At 34.5% G+C, this 21,033-nt stretch overlaps 1 protein-coding gene across 2 annotated transcripts in view; it reads left to right on the forward strand.

Annotated features, from left to right (window-relative positions):
* The first annotated feature begins 1,918 nt into the window (after positions 1–1,918).
* The window catches only part of shcbp1 (SHC SH2-domain binding protein 1), a 60,192-nt gene continuing 41,077 nt past the window's right edge, over positions 1,919–21,033 (forward strand). The window contains exons 1-7 of one of the 2 annotated variants that reach the window (XM_028809660.2): positions 1,919–2,606; positions 5,172–5,351; positions 5,669–5,784; positions 5,876–6,084; positions 14,066–14,161; positions 19,675–19,908; positions 20,042–20,219. In XM_028809660.2, coding sequence (XP_028665493.1) covers positions 2,444–2,606; positions 5,172–5,351; positions 5,669–5,784; positions 5,876–6,084; positions 14,066–14,161; positions 19,675–19,908; positions 20,042–20,219 — 1,176 coding nt within the window. In that variant the 5' untranslated portion in view covers positions 1,919–2,443. The remainder of the gene's footprint in view (positions 2,607–5,171; positions 5,352–5,668; positions 5,785–5,875; positions 6,085–14,065; positions 14,162–19,674; positions 19,909–20,041; positions 20,220–21,033) is intronic. The other variant, XM_051931582.1, reaches the window with a different exon arrangement.

The following is a 21,033-nucleotide window of genomic DNA, read 5'->3' on the forward strand; positions in this document are numbered from 1 at the left end:
TATTTATTTCAAAATATATGAAATGTATTTTAAGATATCTCAAACAGATTTCCTGATATATTGAAATGATATGTTGTATTTTTTGAGATAACTAAAAAGCATATCTGGATATATCAAATGAAATTTAAGATATTTTGAAATAAGTTACTGTGTATATCTCAAACATATTTCCAGATATCTTAAACTAAATTCTTGTACATTTCAATGTATCTCAAATACATTTCAAGATATCTTGAAATTACCTCCTGTAAAATGTATTATTATGTCAATGGAACTTGCAGTCTATTTTAAGATATCTCAAAATGAATTTCAGATATCTTGACATGCACGGGACATTATTTTGAGATATCTGGAATGTATGTTAGATATGTATATGAAAAAGACTGAAAAATATTTTAAGATATCTAGAAATGCATTTCAAATATATTGTAATGCACAGGAAGTTATTTTAAGACACCTGGAAATGTACTGTATTTGAAACAGATTAAAATGAGCTGGAAATTATTTGAAGATGTGAAATTCATTGTTGATTGGGATATCTAAAATATATTTTTAGATATATCATATCCATTTCATGACATCTTAAAATGCATTTCAAAATATTTCAAATTTCATTTCAAGTTATTTCAAATACATTTTAAGATATCTTTAAAAAAGACAAGAAATAGCATTTTCAGATATCTACAATACAATTTTAAATATCACAAATACATTTCATGATATCTCAAAATAATTTTGTGCTCATATTGAAATCTTTCAAACACATTTAGAAGGAATAGGGAATTGTATAGAAAGTGATTTTGAGATATTTCAAAATGCATTTCAGGTATCTTAAAATACATGAGAGATCAATTTGAGAATTTTAAAATGTATTTGAGACACCCTGAAATGTGTAGACAGTTATTTTGACATATCTGGAAATCAAATGCAAAGATACATATCAAATTCAACGTGCATTGCTGATATCTTAGAATGTAACGGAGCATATTTTAAGATATCTGGAGGCAAATTTCAGATATTTTCACAAGTAATCTGCATTTTAAGAAATCTTAAATTTATTTTGAGAAGTCTCTAAATGCTAATTCATTTTACCATAATAATAATAAAATGCATTCATGATACTGTGGCGTCTGCGCTACAATACCTTAAAATAGATATCTGTAATTAATTTTAAGATAATGTACCGTCGCCATAGAACTTATCTTTAAAGACTTAAACATGAATCTACAGTATATAATAAGGAATCTTCTTTTTCTGTTACTTGTTTATTTGTGTTACGTAATTGCGTATTGATTTATTCTTATCCATCCATTTATTCTTATCTATTACTTTAATTTTTCTTATTATTACTATAATTTTTTTGTATTTTTTTCTTTGCCATCATTGTAAAGCACTTTGAGCTACATACTATGTATGAAGGCGTGCTGTAGACGTAAGTGCCAATTCACCCTGCCAGTGCCACCAACAGAATGGAACTGCAGTTCGCACTCAGTGCCACACAGCTCCTGTCATCGCGCCAGTGTCACGGGTGAAGTAGATATTACAGAGCGCTGCAATGACGTCAGTTGTTTTCAGGCACAGGATACCCTAACAGAGTGTAGACCCTTCTTGAATATCCAGCGCCTGCGAGATGTCGGAGGCAATGGGAGGGGCCTGTGTAGTGGGCGCAGCGCTAAATGCTCTACACCGCTCTGTCATAAGAAAAAATAAAGGAAAAACGTTAAATTGTTCCTCTAAATGACAACACTGGTGAATATACCACTATGTGTATGTTCAAAACAGGGAACACGGTTATAATTGTGAATTAAGGTGTTTTTTACTGATAGACATTTACAAAAAAAGAACACATTGCGTACAGTATTGTCTTTAAAACATAAAAGTTAAAACAATGAATAAAGACCACACTGCACATTTTTTTTTTCGATTACTGGGCATTTGCATCTGTTTTCTGCTGCTTGCCTGTGACGTTATTATTGGTTTATTAAAATACTGTATAACTAACTGCGTCAATATTAAAGCTTTCGCATGGTGGTAGCATCTGAGTTTATATAAATGCATATTTTATCTAAACACGTTCCGTAGTTATTTTCCGTACCTGACTAGGCACTTTGACAGTCTAATATGCACTGCGCTTTATGTCGTTATTATTTTACGTAGTAATATTTTAGCAGGATTATGAATAAATAGTTTCAAATTAATCAATTTAATCCAACACTTCAGGATCTTAGAGCCAAAATGGCGACCGGATTGTGTCCGACGAATAGCGGAAGTGACGTTTTCGTCGAGTTTACCATTGGACAGAGATCGTCTAACCGGGCAATATTTGAAATCATAGTCAGCTCAAAGAGGAGGGGCGCCTATCGAGAAAAGTGCTGTAATCCTGCTTTCTTGTTTTGACACTTATTTTATTGGAGAAATACTGATATTTTTGTCGAAGCGTCTGATGGCTGAGGGTGTATTTTGTGAAGTTCTGGAGAAACCTCATGAAGAAGACACTGTCAACCCAGTCCGTGATAAGGAAACTGCATCTCCTAACTTTCAAGCAGACGCCGATGTTGAGTTGAAAGAGGAGTGGGCAGAGGAGGAATGTGATACTGTAAAACAAGGTATTTTTTACCCACATAAAGATTGTTTTTAAGATATCGTTTTCGATTGTGCCTCTTTAAAAAATTCCTTTTCAGAACTATAAGCAATACCCACGTAAAGGTAGCTTTACCTACTCCTAAAACCAAACAAACTGGATTAATTTTTAACAGTGGCTTACCTAAATCAGTCCTTCTGTGTCTGTACAGTAAGTATAGTGCAAAACGTTTGTCCTGTTTTGAAAGTTTAATTCTGATGTTTAAAATTGTGCGTGTCTATGTAATGTGGGTTCGCTTCACGGGTTGTCCCTGCACGGAGAGCAATTTGAGTAGAAATATTATTAATATAATTTCTTAGTTACCCGCAATTAAAATAGTTTCAGAGTGTTTGGCTTGAAGACTTTGCTGGATAAAATCATGATTTAACCAACATTAGTGGCTTGAAGCTTCGAGTGAATTTGTGTTATTAAGTAATAATACTGTAGTTGCTTTAAGTGTGGCATGACCAGTTAATGCGTAGCTTAGACTTGGATCACGTAGCGCATGCCTTTGGAATCATTTATTTTCTTCTTCTTCTTCTGTCAATGAATTTCTGTTACGTTAACAGGCAATAACTGGTATGGAATGTTGCAACCGTGACTTGGTCTACACCAGGTGAAATAACCAGAAGAATATTTTCCCAATATTTCTATCACCTACATTATATTTCATTTATGTGCAGGGGACTGAGCATTCAAATCTGGTAACTCATAGCAAGTGCTGAAAAAATAATCCGAGAGAAGTAAAAGACGCTTTCAAAGCTAAAATAAAAAAAAAATTCCCTCAGAGTAACATGAAAGTTGTCTGTAATGGACTGGGCATAATTACTGATTTCAAGCAATCCTGGGCTCAGGTGCTAGAAGGGGATGTGGACAAAGCTAATACCCTGAACCTTTTTTTAATAGATTTCCAATCACCAGACCCCAAACCCCCCCCCCCCCCCCCCCCCCCCATCCATATTACATCAACAAGTCCACCTTCAAGTATTAGTTTGGGCTGTCCATAACTGTAGACCAAGTGAGGAGACAACTGAGGTAACACACAGAGACATAAAAAGCCTCGGGATCAGATTGAGTCAGTCCTCGATTTCTTCAGTCCAGTGCTGACCAAATTTGTTATATATTTGTTATATTTTGTTGGGTCAGAACCTAGGGCTCCTGAAATTGCAGCTTCTGTGAAAAACATTCTGCACTGTTCTTGTTCCAATCAAGGCAGGCACCTCTTCACCTAGTGGATGCAGACAAGTGGCACTTATGTCTTGCCATCTCTTCAAGAGCGGCCCACTGAATCAACAAACTAATTGAAAGGGCAGGCTTAGTTTTGGGATGCGTTCTGGACCCCCTGGAGGTTGTAGCAAAGGTGAAAATGAAAAGTAAACTGAGTTTGGCAATGAATAATGCTGCACATCCTCTCTCTGACACAATCACTGAGTACTTTCAAACGATGAATTGTTCTGTAGAAGTGTGTCAAGATACGCTACTAGGGCTCCTTTATACCAACAGGAATAGGTTGCATAATGTCTCACTCTGCCTGTAACTGCAAAGTCAGAATTTTTTGTGTCTTTCTAATTTTCTCCATTTTTAGGCATTATGGGTGTGTGTGTCTGTCTATCTGTCTGTCTATATATATATTTAGCACGCTTCTTTAAAAAGCCATATTTACTTCCAAGGACAAATAAAGTTATCTCTATCTACCTATTGATCTTGTCAAGCTTCCTTGGTTGAAGGTTTTAGCAAAATGTGAAAATATTTTGCTTCATAGCTTTACTTTAAATTTCTCAATGTATTTTATGCTTATGTTGGTGTACATTAGTCATTATTTTTTGCAAATCACTTAATAAAAATAACAGCACTTTAAAAGTGTTAAGCACTGTTTGGGAGTTTCCTGTTATATACTGATACATTTGTGCTCAGGGTTTACAGTATTTCAGTTGAGTTAAATGTAATAAAGATTATTCGGCAAAACCCTTCTTTTACTAACTAATGTGCAGTCACATTGCCGGCTTTATTTAAGTGTAAAGTTCCCACTTGGTACCTTTTTGTCTCATTTATTTTGTGTTCCTGATAATTGTCACCACCCTGATTAGGTCTTACATTGACAAATTATATCAGTCGGATAGTTTGTTCAGTTTTTTAAAATTAATGGACTAATGACCTTGCTATATTGCCATTTTCTGATGGGATAGCTGAAGTTTCTAACAAGAAAGAATTTTTAAAAGTAGTAATTAATTGTGTAACCATTTATTGATTCATACATACTTTATATATACAGTGGTTGTAATTCTAATTCCTGCTTCATTTTCTAAAATTCTTTTCAATTTGTTCGACCATACTTTTGTTGGGTGTATTCAGGTTTTCTAACAAAAGAAATTGGCTTTGGAAAGCCCACAATATCTGTAAACTTAGGCAAGTTTTCTTCCATAATTTTTTTATTTTTGTAATTTAAAATAAAATTACGCAAATAAGGTTTAGAAAGGGCAAACACATGTTCAGGGAGGGAAACAATCCTTAATTTTTCATCTTTGATTACTTATTGGCCTTTGTTTCTTAGTTTTGTTTCAGAATGAACATGATGAAGATGATGCAAGCAGTGATTATGGCAGTCATGAAAGGCTTGGCACTGCATTGCAGAGACTTGTACCTGATGGAAATATACCCTTTCCTGACATTTTCCAGACTAACCAGCTTCTGTTTTATGAGAGATTTAAGGCGTATCAAGATTATATGTTAGGTAACTTTGTATGTACATATTAATGTGATCTACTGTGTACTTTTATAAGGCTTTGTTTGGTGAAGTGCACACTTTCTATCAGTTCATTTGTAGAACAAAATTCAGTTCCTAAATAGCATGTAAGTACTGCATTTATGATAAACAATGCCTGATTTTATATGTGTATATGTGTGCGTTTTCCTGGAAGATTTAATAACTCAGTTTTAAAAAATGTGCAGGTACTATTTCTGTTAAGCTTTTGCTACTCTATACTGTGGACCTGGCCTGAGAGTAGTTGTGGTTAAGTTTTTTTTTTTTTTTTTGTCTTTTAAAATTAGGTGATTGTAAAGCTTCAGAGGTTAAAGATTTTACTGCTGAGTATCTTGAGAAAGTTCTGGAGCCATCTGGATGGCGAGCAATATGGCGCACTGAGATTTTTAATGTATTGGTTGAGGTAAATTAATTTCTGGCAATTTCATGTTTCCTCAGTTTAATGTACAAGTTCTTATACAATAATTAAAAGTGCTTCATATATTTTTTTTCAGGTTGTAGACATGGACTGTACCATTCTGAAGGCAGTTATAAGGCTAGTGATACCTTTTCTATGCGAAATGAAATCCTGTGAACTTAATGAAGAATCGATGAATGATTTATTGGAGGCAAAGGAGCATAAAGTTCCTTTGCAAGAACTTTATGTTGTTTTTGATGAATCAGGGGAGTTTGACCAAACTGCTTTGGCAATCGAGCATTTAAGGTAAGTAATTCTTTAGTGTTTAGAACTTGGTGCATTTAAGAACCATAAAGCTACATATTTTCATATCATACTGCCTTATTTAAGTGGGCCTAATCCACAACTAAGACTGTTTAATTTTGGGATTTCTTTGTATGGGCGGCATGGTGGCGCCCCTGAGCAGCCTTGAGTCGAGGTAATTCTTGGAAGCGAGAACCAATCAGATCGCTTTCTGCTACCAAGATTCTACCAAGAATTGAAAGCTCGGGCCAATCACAGCCAGTATCGGCTACCAAGAATTGACCATTCACAACCCGTTTTTGGCTATCAAGAATTGGCCAATGATGGCTCGGTCGGCTACAAAGAATTGTTGAATCACGGCTCGTGTTGGCTACCAAAAACTCGGAAAGGGCAGACCAGCCTCTTGTCATTTAATGTATTCTGCAAAAGCTTGTTCAAGTCGGCACACAGACGCTTTGCAATTTTGCATTTCATTTTGAACTTTCTAAAAATGTTACTCACAAGTGTCGGTTTGTGCAGATATATTTACATTCACGTACACATTTTTGAATGATTTTTTTTAAACATTCTTGATGAAGTATATTTCATTTATTAAATGTGTGCAAAATGTGTAAAGACAGATATAATAATGCATAAATATAATAAACATTGAATTGTATAATTGTAGTTTCATTTTTTATACTTAACACTAATTTCACAAATCGTTCATATCAATGCTAATACAGAATAATAATTATAGTTATACTCTATTAACATTGTTATAAACTATGCTTATAAAATAGACCTACACCTTTAATACTCAGACGATTCTAATCATGCTGTAGAACAGCATATATATATATATATATATATAATATACACAGTATATACAGTACTGTGCAAAAGTTTTAGGCAGGTGTAAAAAAATGCTGTAAACAAAGAATGCTTTCAAAAATGGAAGTGTTGATCATTTATTTTCATCAATCAACAAAATGTAGTGAATGAACAAAACAGAAATCTTAATCAAATCAATATTTGGTGTGACCACCCTTTGCCTTCAAAACAGCATCAATTCTTCTAGGCACACTTGCACACAGTTTTTGAAGGAACTCGGCTGGTAGGTTGTTCCAAATATCTTGGAGAACTAACCACAGATCTTCTGTAGATGTAGGCTTCCTCACATCCTTCTGTCTCTTCATGCAATCCCAGACACACTCGATGATGTTGAGATCAGGGCTCTGTGGGGGCCATACCATCACTTCCAGGACTTCTTGTTCTTCTTTACGCTGAAGATAGTTCTTAATGACTTTGTCTGTATGTTTGGGGTCGTTGTCCTGCTGCAGAATAAATTTGGGGCCAATCGTACACCTCCCTGATGGTATTACCTGATGGATAAGTATCTGCCTATATTTCTCAGCATTGAGAACACCATTAATCCTGACCAAATCTCCAACTCCATTTACAGAAATGCAGCCCCAAACGTTCAAGGAACCTCCACCATGCTTCACTGTTGCCTGCAGACGCTCATTATTATACCGCTCTCCAGCCCTTCGACGAACAAACTGCCTTCTGCTACAGCCAAATATTTCAAATTTTGACTCGTCAGTCCAGAGCACCTGCTGCCATTTTTCTGCACCCCAGTTCCTATGTTTTCGTGCATACTTGAGTCGCTTGGCCTTGTTTCCATGTCGGAGGTATGGCTTTTTGGCTGCAACTCAACCATGAAGACCACTTCTGGCCAGACTTCTCCGGACAGTAGATGGGTGTACCTGGGTCCCACTGGTTTCTGCCAGTTCTGAGCTGATGGCACTGCTGGACATCTTCCGATTTTGAAGGGTAATAAGCTTGATGTGTCTTTCATCTGCTGCACTAAGTTTCCTTGGCCGACCACTGCATTTATGATCCTCAACGTTGCCCGTTTCTTTGTGCTTCTTCAAAAGAGCTTGAACAGCACATCTTGAAACCCCAGTCTGCTTTGAAATCTTTGTCTGGGAGAGACCTTGCTGATGCAGTATAACTACCTTGTGTCTTGTTGCTGTGCTCAATCTTGCCATGACATGAAACTGTCTTCCACAACCTCACCTTGGTAGCAGAGTATGGCTGTTCCTCACCCAGTTTTAAGCCTTCTACACAGCTGTTTCTGTTTCAGTTAATGACTGTTTCAACCTACGTGTGACATTGATGATCATTAGCACTTGTTTGGTATAATTGGTTAATCATACACCTGACTATAATCCTATAAAATCCCTGACTTTGTGCAAGTGTACCTTTTAAGAATTGATGCTGGTTTGAAGGCAAAAGGTAGTAACACCAAATATTGATTTGATTTAGATTTTTCTTTTGTTTGCTCACTTTGCATTTTGTAAATTGATAACAATAAACAATCATTATTTATATTTCTGAAATCATTCTTTGTTTACAGCATTTTTTCACACCTGCCTAAAACTTTTGCACAGTACTGTATAATATATATATATAAAATTAACTAAATGGTGTGTGTGCTGTTTACTAGTATATAAACAACTCCCTTTGCAGTATTTCCAAATATTTATTTTTACCTACTTCAAATTAATTAAATGTCAGTATCAACTAGAATATATTACTTCCCAAATTTTATAAATACATACAAACACAAGGCTGTGCACTTATTTTTTCATTCTCATTGTGCTTTCATTTTTATTGTACCCCTCTTGATTATCTGTGCAGCCGTCTCAGACGATGGTAAAGGTGCAATATAAGTAAGTGAAATGCATTATTATCCTCTTTAATAAAATCCCTTTGTGCATCCAGGTGTCCGTGTGAGTGTGTCTTCTGGTGAAGTGCACATGCACGGGGCTTCTGGTGAAATGCGCATGCGCGGGGCACGGTGCGATGCGCGATATTACTGTCAGAGAAAGTTAGAGGCGTTGTACGGAAATACAAACCAGTATTACTGCGAGAAGAAATTAAAGGTACACAATACAGTGACGCATATTACAGCCACATACAAGCCAGTTTTACTGTCAGAGGAGATTAAAGGCATATTACCGACGCACACGCCTGTATTACCGCCAGGGAAAATTAAAGGTATATTACGGACGTACAAGCCAGCGGACGTACAAGACAGTATTACTGTCACAGAAAATTAAAGACACACAATACACGGCGGCAGCCCATGAAGAACAGTCAGCTCAGCAAGTAAACATCAACAAAAGAAAGGCTGAAAGAAAGAAAAATACGACCAACAAAAAGAATGAGGTCAAAGTCCCTTGCCATTTAATATAGACTGTTCCTACTAATGTTTATGCACTACTGTTCTAGCACCCATTATTGTAATGGGCTAAATGACTAGTTTGTTATAATTATGATTCAAGTGTGATTTTAACACTGCGTGTTGTCCATGTGGACATTGCACAGCGGAGTGGTGGCTCTGGGGCTAGGGATCTGCATTGGCAATCGGAAGGTTGCCGGTTCGAATCCCGTAAAATGCCAAAAGGGACTCTGTTCTGTTGGGCCCTTGAGCAAGGCCTTTAACCTGCAATTGCTAAGCGTTTTGAGTAGTGAGAAAAGCACTATATAAATGCAAAGAATTATTAATTATTATGTGTTTCATGACAAATCATCATTCATTAAACAGTGTTTGTTTAATCAAAAAAGAAAAATAAACAACTACATCTGCAATGTAGGATTCAAACCTCCATTCAATGAAGAGAAAGTTTTTTGTTTTTTATTTATTTTAGAGATACTGTATATTCTTCCATTCAGCAATGTGCCATGAGCAGGATTCGAACCCAGATTCCTGCGATAATTTCTGGTAGATCACCTCTCAGGAATCGCAGCTATACCTCGACTAATACACGCAATCCCTGCGTGGAGTTTGCATGTGCTTCTCTTGTCTGCATGGGTTTCCTCCGGGTACTCTGGTTTACTCCCACAGTCCAAAGACATACAGGTTAGGTGCATTGGCGATTCTAAATTGTCCCAAGTGTGTGCTCTGTGTGTGTGTGTGTGTGTGTGTGTGTGTATGTATGTGTGTGTGTGTGTGTGTGTGTGTGCGCGCACCCACGCCCTACGGTGGGCTGGCACCCTGCCTGGGGTTTCTTTCCTGCCGTGTGTTGGCTGGGATTGGCTCCAGCAGACCCCTGTCACCCTGTAGTTAGGATATAGTGGGTTGGATAATGGATTTCTTTGTATAACCTCAGTTCTGTAAAATACCTCCCATAGTACTATAATCTTACTTAGATGTATTATCTGTTATTATCGTGTACCTCAATGTATTATGAAAGTAAATTACATCATAATCTCAATGAATGTATATTCATAGGTATTTATTGCTATATAGTACACCAGTAAAACATTTTTATTAGCCACTTGAAAAGTGATATTCTCAGAAAGATAATCATTCTTAAGCTGGATAACCATAAACAAAGTCAATTGATTTCTGCACAGTCCCTATGAAATCATGAGTTAGCATTTTCACCTATTCTGAATCCTGAACACTGACATTATCCTTTGCAAGTTTGTACTTTTTAACTATGCCTGTCTGGGTTTTCCTCCCACATTTCGAAAGACATACAGGTCCAAAATGTAACTTGTGTGAATGTAAATATGGGCATGGGTATTGTTGGCCTTGCAATCAATTGGTCACTCTGTCTAAGTTTGTTTTCTCCCTTGCACCCTGTGATACATGGATAGGCTCATGAATACTCTAACCAAACCAATTCTAAGCCATAATTTGTTTGGTGCTGTTCCTTAACAGCAATTTGTCAGTCCTTGTATCCATTTCTAATCTGTTAATTTATGCCTGTGTTTTGAGGATTATCTACTGTATTTGGTTTTTGTTTTTGTTTTTTTCTTCCCTTCAACATCTATATAAATAATTGTTTAATAGTGACACCTAGTGAGTTAGTAGTGTATCTAGGTTGTATTGTTGCATTTGGAGCACACAGTAGTGAATAAGAGAAGTATTTAGAATTATTAACTATTCTCCTGCTTTTGCTAAGATTTTAGAAGTTAGTTTGATTCATATCATTTATAACATCTTGATCTTTCGTAACGAAAGTATATACTATTGTATTCACAGGATTTTTACTGTTCTTGAAGAAGTTTAGGCTAATGGTTGAGACTTCACGTATGAAGGTATATGGCTGCAGATTTCATGTTTAGTGTTGGTTTATTACCTACTTTCCAAAATGTACATTATATATTTAAGCAGCCACTTTACTAGGTAAAATCATTGTGGCTACAACTAAATTGTATAGAGTGCAAACATAGTCGAGGTTTAATTCTCTGATCAAAAATTAGAATTTACAAGATGCATGACCAATATTTGATGTTAGATGAGCTATTTCCATTATCTAAGAAATGACTGCCTTGTTGTAATTTTCATATAGTATAATCTCTACAGTCCAGAGAAAATGGTGACAACCAAAAATCAGCAAGTGAGCAGCAGTCCAGTGGGCAAAAACACCATCTTGATGAGAAAGGGCAAAGGCTTAGAGAATGAACAGACTAATTCATGCTAAGTGAAAGGCCACACAAATTCAAATTACAGCTGTTTACAAACTGGTGTGCTGAAGGGTAACCTCAAATGTAAAATTTGTCAGATTTTCAAGTGGATGGACTACTGCAGGTGAAAACCATAAAAGATTCCTATTTTGTCTGGTAAGACCAAATATATGAAGATATTATGGGCACATGATCACCAAAACAGAACGAGAGAAGATTAGAAGAAATGTTTTCTGGTGTGACAAATACAGGTATGCCATGCCCTGAATCACACATCACTTCAAGCTGGTTCCATGAACATGCAGTGATTTCAGTTTACATCAGAAGCCTATGCAATCTCGTGTAACAGATTACTTTTGGGATGAGATAAATTGGGATGTCTGCATCATGAAAGCTTGTCTGAAAAAAATTGTAGGAACTAAGTGATGCAGGGACCAAAATCCCTAAAGAATGTTTCCATCACTTTGTCTGAATTTATGTAGGTTAAATATTACTGAAAACAAAAGGACTTACCACCTAGAGAAGTATACCCAAAGAAGAGGTACATATGTGTATATATGATAAGTACTATATGATTTTTCATGTTAGATTCCTTATTACAGCATAATGGTTGACTTGTTTTTATATGTCTATGGAGTTGACTAAAAAATTGTTAACCAATCAAAATCAAATTACTAGAATTATTTTTTTTCTGGAAATGTCAAATGTAGAAGTACAGTGATCCCTCGCTATATCGCGCTTCACCTTTCGCGGCTTCACTCTATCGCAGATTTTATATGTAAGCATATTTAAATATATAATTATATAAAAATATAATTTCTGAGGACAATGGGTCTTTTAATTTCTAGTACATGCTTCCTCAGTTGGTTTGCCCAGTTGATTTCATACAAGGGACGCTATTGGCAGATGGCTGAGAAGCTACCCAACTTACTTTTCTCTGTGTCTCTTGCGCTGACTTTCTCTGATCCTGACATAGGGGGTGTGAGCAGGGGGGCTGTTCGCACACCTAGACGATACGGACGCTCGTCTAAAAATGCTGAAAGATTATCTTCACGTTGCTACCTTCTGTGTGCAGCTGCTTAGTGAAGCGACATGCTGCACGGTGCTTCGCATACTTAAAAGCTCAAAGGGCACGTATTGATTCTTCACTCTTTGTTTTTATATGTCTCTCTCTCTCTCTCTCTCTCTGCTCCTGACGGAGGGGGTGTGAGCTGTCGCCTTCAACAGCTTTGTGCCGCGGTGCTTCGCATACTTAAGCCAAACAGCCCTATTGATTTGTTTGCTTTGCTCTCTGTTTCTGACAGCCTGTGTTCCTGACACGCACTCCTTTGAAGAGGAAGATATGTTTGCATTCTTTTAATTGTGAGACAGAACTGTCATCTCTGTCTTGTCATGGAGAACAGTTTAAACTTTTGAAAAAGAGACAAATGTTTGTTTGCAGTGTTTAAATAACGTTCCTGTCTCTCTACAACCTCCTGTGTTTCTGCGCAAATCTGTGACCCAAGCATGACAATATAAAAATAACCATATAAACATATGGTTTCTACTTCGCAGATTTTCTTATTTCGCGGGTGGCTCTGGAACGCAACCCCCGCGATGGAGGAGGGATTACTGTATATGTATATGTATATGTATATGTATATGTGTATATATATATATATATATATATATATATATATATATATATATATATATATATATATATATATATATATATATATATATATATATATAATATATACACACACACACACACGTAACTGGTATTGTACCTAGTTCAGAAACAAATACATTGTTATTGTTGAAACTTTGTCACATGTTTATACTGACAGAATACCAATAACAGCAAAAAGAAAACAAAATTGTAACATTATAATCTGAAATTTGTAGAGTTGTATTGTTTTCTGTCAAAAGAAGTAAAGATCCTTTAATAAACTCAGCCTACAATTTGACCTCTTCTTAGCGTATTAAAGATTCCTCCATTTGCATAGTCCCCTTATTCCAGGTTTAGGGTAACAATAAGCCCGCAGTACAGAAACCATCCCTAGGTTAGGATACAAGTTCATAACAGAGCACACAATCTAAGACTAGGAATGTTTTATATTTGGTACATCATTGCAATTTAAGAAGAATTCCATGTTAAAGATGCCAAGGTAAATTTTTAACTTTGCCTTTTGATATTTATTGGAAAATTTTATATTTTTGGCTTTTGTTCTGATACCTCTTAAAAAAGAATTGGTCCTTTCTGTATGTAATTTGATATTAAGTTCTGTGCAGTAGTTTGGTGCTCTGTCTAGGACTGCTGAAATAGGCTGTGGATTTGGGAACGTTATATTCTTAAGTGTTCTGTCATTTTTCTAGTTTTTTTTTTTTGTCATATTGGATTTTAATCTTTTAATATTGGTTTTAAAGTATTGAACAATAAAAATGTGGTATGGTTTTCTGTAAAATATGAGCAATAAAAGATCTCTTTTTTATGTTTCTTTTCTGAAGCTTCTTTACATATGTTCACTTTCAGGTTTTTCTATAAGCATATTTGGAGGATTTGGGATGAAGAAGATGAAGATGATGATTTTGACTACTTTGTTAGATGTGTTGAGCCACGACTACGACTGTAAGTATCTATTAAAATACATCTAATTACTGTTACAGTCATCGTAAATTTCCTTGAAATTAGATTTTTATAGCTCTCCCCTTACTGCCTAGGAGATCTTTGTCAAAACAACATGCTGTTGGTAAGAGTAAACAGGTTAGGTTTCTTACATTTTATTTAGTAAAGGGGTTTTTTAAACTTAATTTTTGGAGTTTGTCTCTTTTCTTCATTAATCTGTTATTTGCTTTGCACCTTATTGACTTTGCTTCGAAGTCTTTTAGTTCTGATATGTCGACTTTTATTTACTGTTCCTTTTATCCATGTTTCAGGTGTTCTGAAACATGTTTTGAATTTGTCTATAAACTGTTTTAGTTTTGGATAAGCAAGCCTTCATTGCAAAAAGGTTTACATTTAAATAACTTTAGTAGGTTTTCCCAGATTAAACCATTAAATAGTATCTTACACACACCCAAGATACCAAACAGCTGAGTAAAGCTTTTTTTCAACACAACATATCCTCAAAATATTATCTGCACAAAAGATTTTTTCAGATTTACTGACATGGAAAAATTTGTTGGTACCCCTCCACGAAAAATGAATTGTCTCAGAAATAACTTTAAACTGAATACATTGGCACCCATCATTATTTATTCTGTATTTAACAAAAATCAGACTTTGCTTTAGAGTTTTGATTCAACAGAATATTTTATGTAACAACACAAATGAAAATTGCATGGACAGAAATGATGAGATCCATAACCAAATGTTTTGTTGCCCAGCCCTTAGATGCAGTCACTGCAAACAAATGATTCCTGTAGCTCTCTGTGAAACTTCTGCACCTGTCAACCTGTAGTTTGGCCCAATCTTCCTTAGCAAACTGTTCCAGCTGTGTCAGGTTTGAAGGGTGCCTTCTCCAGACTTCATGTTTCGTCTCTTTGCAAAGATATTAGATACCTTTCAAATCAGAGTTAAAAGAGTGCAAATTCAGAATAGTCCAATATTTAGTTCTTAAATATTCTTAGTTGATTTTAGCTGTGTGTTTTTGGTCATTATCCTGTTGCAAGATCTGTGACAAAGCTTTCTGACACTGGGAAGTACATTTCTCTTCAGAATGTCTTGATAGTCTTGAGATTTCATTGTTCTGTGCCAAAGGCAGCTAAGCAGCTCCAAAACATAACCAAGCTTCCTCCATGTTTCACAGTAGGTATGGTGTTCTTCTCTTTGAAGGCATAATTTTTTTGGATGTAACTTGCCAGAAAGCACCAGTTTTGTCCTATCTGTCGAAAGAGCATTCTCCCAAAATTATTGTTTCTTGTCAACATGTATTTTAGTAAATTCAAGCCTGGCTTTTTCATATCTTTCTTTCAACAGTGAAGTCTGCCAGGGTCTTTTTCCATTGAGCCCACTGTTACTCAAAAGGTGACGGATGGTGTGATCAGACACTGAGGGACATTGTCCCTGGAGTTCAACGTTTATCTCTTTGGAAATTGTCATTATCTTCTTGTCTACCATTTTCATTATCCTTCTGCCTGTTCTGGTGTCGATTTTCCTCTTGTGACCATGTTCAGGTTGGTAGGCTACAGTTCCAGGGACCTTTAAATCTCTTTAATATTAGCAACTGTTGTCTCAAAAACCTCACTCTGCTTGGAGACGGTTTTACAACCTTTGCCTTTAACATGCTTGTCTATAATTTTATTTCTGATCTCCTCAGACATCTCTCTCCTTTCTCTGGTCCATGTTCAGTGTGGGACACACAATGGTACCAAACAGTAGAGTGACTACTTTTCTCCATTTAATTAGGCTGAATGACTGATTACACATTTGGAGACATACTGTATGTTACTAATTACAGAAAAATGCTAATTAGAAAAATCATAAACAATTGGATTAGAGTGAACTTTTTTAGGGGAACCATAAATGTGTCCAGGCCATTTTTTGAATATCTTTGTAGAATAAGCAATACTTTATCTCTCTTCACACTTGTTTTGCTTTTCAAGAGACATAGAGCACTTTTTCAATGAGCTATAATATAAGAGTACCAACAAATTTGCCTATGTCTGTACATGGATGTAAATCACTTTGCCCATTAATTGAAGAACACTTTGTAGTGGTCAGTATCCAAGGCTGAAATACAAATGTGCTCATACCCAACACACACATAACTTTTTGTAACTGTAGCAAGGCTAAAATATCCACACCATATCTTTTGTGCAATCAGTAGAAACTTAATAAACCATACCATGTTACTGTGAAGTTGATGTGCAATTTAATTATTGTCGGTATTGATTTTCTGGCCATATTTTGTATGATTCAGTATTGATATAAATAAGTTATTTTCAGCCCACAGGTACAAAGTGCAAGATGAAGACCTCTGTTGTGAATGAAAGTCTGTTGTAAGAAGCATGAGCAACATAATGCTATAGAATACTTGAAATGTATATTACATTTTTTAATATACATAGTTTTAACAAAACTATTTTTCTTACTAATTTTTTCATGATAACTGTTTTATTCTGATAGGTCAATAATCGTATTTACTATTTCAGTAGCAGACTGAAACCATATTGTGTCTGATTTATTTAACCAGTGTTGTGTGTTTGTGTGTTGTTTTTTTTTTTTGGCTTTTGCTTTAATGAAAACATGTTGGTTCTTGTGCTACATTTCAATTTCATTTTTTTTAGTTAAACCAAAGCTTCCTTTTAACAAAGATATGTATATGTGTTTAAATAGAAATGTTTTAAAATCACAACAACTTGGTTTATATATGGTATCAATATATTTTGTATTTGTATCTAAAAATATTCCCCTTTAGTTACTAACCTGATATTAAAACCCTCCTTTATAGCACATTTTTGAATTGTTCAAGAATATTGTATTGAGGCACAAGCTGATAAATTACAAATGAAGTTATGTTTACATTATTTCAGATGCTTAAAGGCCTTTTCTTCAACTTGCTTTGATGTTTTGCCCACTAGATGTCACTAGATACAAATTGATTAAGTTGTACCATTGCACTAATGCAGTGTATTGCTAGTATTCTTTTTTTGTAGCTGTCCATAAAAGGCAAAGCTTTTTTTTAATTTAATTGCAGACTTACTTACCTGATTCTCTTGCAGAGTCGGTTTAGCTGATGTAGAGGCCGTAAAGATCATAGTGCTTATAGTAAAGACTTTAACATTATATAAACACCTTATTTTTCTTTTTCTTGTACTATGTAGTAATCCTTTTTTACAAATATCACTTTTGCGTTAGACTGCAATTGTTTTAAATTTAGATATGATTTTGGTATACCTGAATTAATGACATGGACCATGCAATCTTTTTGACATAGTTATAACTGTAGTAGATATGTTTATTTTATCTTTTTGACATAGTTATAACTGTAGTAGATACATTTATTTTTTTAAACCTTTCGCTTCATTGTGATTTTGGGTATAGAGATCACTGTTGGACACAATGTTCGTAACAAGGTTTACTTTCATGCAGTCATGCCAAGTATGCTGTTTTTGTTATGACATCAAATTTACTTCTACATGTTTTATAAAATTAGGTTTTCTCTGGCATTAAAAATGTTTTTATTATAGTCTTCATCATAATCTAAAACAAAATTGGAAAATAAACCAAAGGAGACAAGGCTGCTTAGTCATGTTTGATTGAATTCTCTTTAAAACTAGAGCAGCATATCTACATGTGAATTTTATACAATGTGAATTTCCCCTTGGGATTAATAAAGTATCTATCTATCGATCTATCTATCGATCGATAGATCGATAGATATATCTATATATATATCTATCTCTCTCTCTCTATCTATCTAATATATATCTATATATAATAGATAGATAGATCTATCTATATATATATTCCATCTATCTATCTATCTATCTATCTATCTATCTATCTATCTATGTATATGTATATATATATATATATATATATATATATGTATATATATATATATATGTATATATATATGTATATATGTATATATATATGTATATATGTATGTATATATATATATATATATATGTATATGTATATATATATATATATATATGTATATATATATATATATATGTATATATGTATATATATATGTATATATGTATGTATATATATATATATATATGTATATATGTATATATATATGTATATATGTATGTATATATATATATATATATGTATATATGTATATATATATATATATATGTATATATGTATATATATATATATATATGTATATATATATATATATGTATATATATATATGTATGTATATATATATATATATATATATATATATATATATATATATATATATATATATATATATATATATACATATATATATGTATATATATATATATATATACATATATATATATGTATATATATATATGAGGAAATGTTTTTAGCCATTCCCCAAGGAGTGCTGTAGCCTTCCAGATTTCAAGTAAATACAGCAACTATTCTAGAATCTAATGAAAATCATCAAGCCATTACACATCTGGCAGTACAGAATATACTTTTGTCTACTAACTAAAAAAAAACACAAAACTCGCTTTACACAGATTTTTCTACTGGTGCTGTTTTTTGGTTGTCTATGCATGTCTGATGATCCGCTTGGTTTTCCTGACCAGAAAATTTATTCTGTAACTACCAGACACATTTGTAAATAATTGGACACAGACTTAACTGATGCTTATAACATTTCCCTAAAATACTACTAATAATAAACTATTTCTTCACACTTATATAGCACTTTTCTCACTACTCAAAGAGTTTACATAGCCTGGGGTTAGCCGCTTCAACCACCACTAATGTGCAGCATTGGCAGCAGCAGACATCTTGTGCCAGTACACTCACCACACATTAGCTGTTAGGTGGTGAAGGATGACAGATAGTTAGCAGATTAGAGATGGGAGATGATTAGGGGTTCAGAATGAACAGGCCATGATGGGCAATTTAACCAGAACATTTTGATACACCCTACTGTTCACAAAGGGAGCCCAGGGATCTTTTATGACCACAGAGTGTGGGGATCTCAATTTTACATCTCTTCTGGAAGATGGTTCCATTTCTACAGCACCGTGTCCCCATTACTGCACTGGGGCATTGGGATTCGTATGCAGACCCCAGGATAAGTGCTCCCTGCTGGCCTTTACAGTAGCAACCTAAGCTTTTCCTGGTTAGTCTCCCATCCATGTACTGGCACAGCCCAGAAATGTTTATCTTTTTTTTGGATTAACTGTTCTGAAGTGTATGTGGTGTGCTGACATTGTAAATCTATTTTTTGATGTTTTTTAAAATAGAATTTCACACTGAAGCATTCTTCAATTTACCAAAATGTTAGCTTTGTTAAAATATTGTAGTAGGGAATGCATGTGCCCTTTAAAGTAACCATTTTTATAATAACTAGAAGAAATAAGAATAGAGATTTTAAAGCTTTGTGTATAATAATAGACAGGTGATTATCTTCAAAGTGATAAACATTGTCTTACTAAGGTATGAAACTATATTTTTAATGTTTTAAGGTACTATGATATTCTTGAAGATCGGGTTCCTTCAGGCTTGGTGGCAGAGTATTACACTTTGCTTTCTCAATGTAAAGAGAAATATGAAGAATTTATGAGTTTGAGGAACAGTATGCCTACCAGTGACTCGGAGTCTGAGTTGGACAATATTTCAATGGTAGAGGGACTAAAAATGTATGAAACAATGGAAGGCTTGAAAAGGAAGCTGAAGATTATTGAGAATCCCTTGTTAAGGTATGTTTTTATAAAGAAGCTTTTTTTGTTTAGTACCATGTATTGCAGAGAAACAAGAGTGCCATGTAAGTTACAATCAAACTTATTTGGTTTTTATGTTTGTAAACATCCTTCTACTGTACTTCTTTTCTAGATATGTTTTAGGCTATCGGGTAAATTCTGGTGTGCAGACTACGGTGTCAAAAGGACCACGTCCAGCTAAGGATAAAGTTGTGCATATTGTGTCCAAGTCAATGACTGTCTGTCAGCTTCAGTGCTTGATGAGGGAGAAATTGTGCCCTGATTTTTCTGGAGAAGAGTTTGAGTTGCAGGTATGAATGATGGATTGTTGTAAATGTCTTTTAGTCATTGTTTTTGTTAAGTGGATTTACAAGAAAAAATAAAGCTTGAACTTTCAGAAGATGCTTGTTTATGTTGTTTACTGTGTATTTTAGCTGTGGATAGAATCATCCTTTGCTACTACATACATAAGTGACTACTATTTTTCTCATCCTTTTTAATGAAAAATAAATTGACAGGTTAAATTATTAGTCATCCTTGCGTTTTGATTTGGTATGGTTAAAAGGCATCTAATATTTCTAATTAGTTTAAACTCTTTGCATTTGTCAAATTTATTATCATACTAGTATGGGATAAATAAAATATTGCACATTTTTTAATTAAGTATACTGTACCGGAAAAGCATATCTAAAGTATATTTGTTTTGGGGGAATAGGAGTAAACAAAGTTATTGGTTGTTCACTCACTGATGTTTAACCTTCCTTCTAAACTTGCAAAGTACATTAAACTGCAGCAAAGGTAAGAATAACACCAATATCAAGGCTGATCTTGAACATTCTATCCAGATGACAAGCAAGGATTCATCCATCTATTTCTGCTAACCTTGACCTGTACTTTCATTATCTGAGTATCGGTCAAGGTAAGTAGAATCGATAAATAGAGGTGAATGTAAAGTCATATTGGAGAAGACAGCTTGATAGCATGAAACATTGAACTGAAGCCAATTGAGCTAACCTGCAAAAGGAGAATAGCTAAGTGAAATACATGAGCTTTTTTAGTTAAGTATTCAGCTAGGTTAGTGCTGTCATCAGGAGTGTGATAATATTTGACAGATACTAATATAAT

The sequence above is a fragment of the Erpetoichthys calabaricus genome, chromosome 9 (assembly GCF_900747795.2).
Source record: "Erpetoichthys calabaricus chromosome 9, fErpCal1.3, whole genome shotgun sequence".
NCBI classification, from domain to species: Eukaryota; Metazoa; Chordata; class Cladistia; order Polypteriformes; family Polypteridae; genus Erpetoichthys; species Erpetoichthys calabaricus.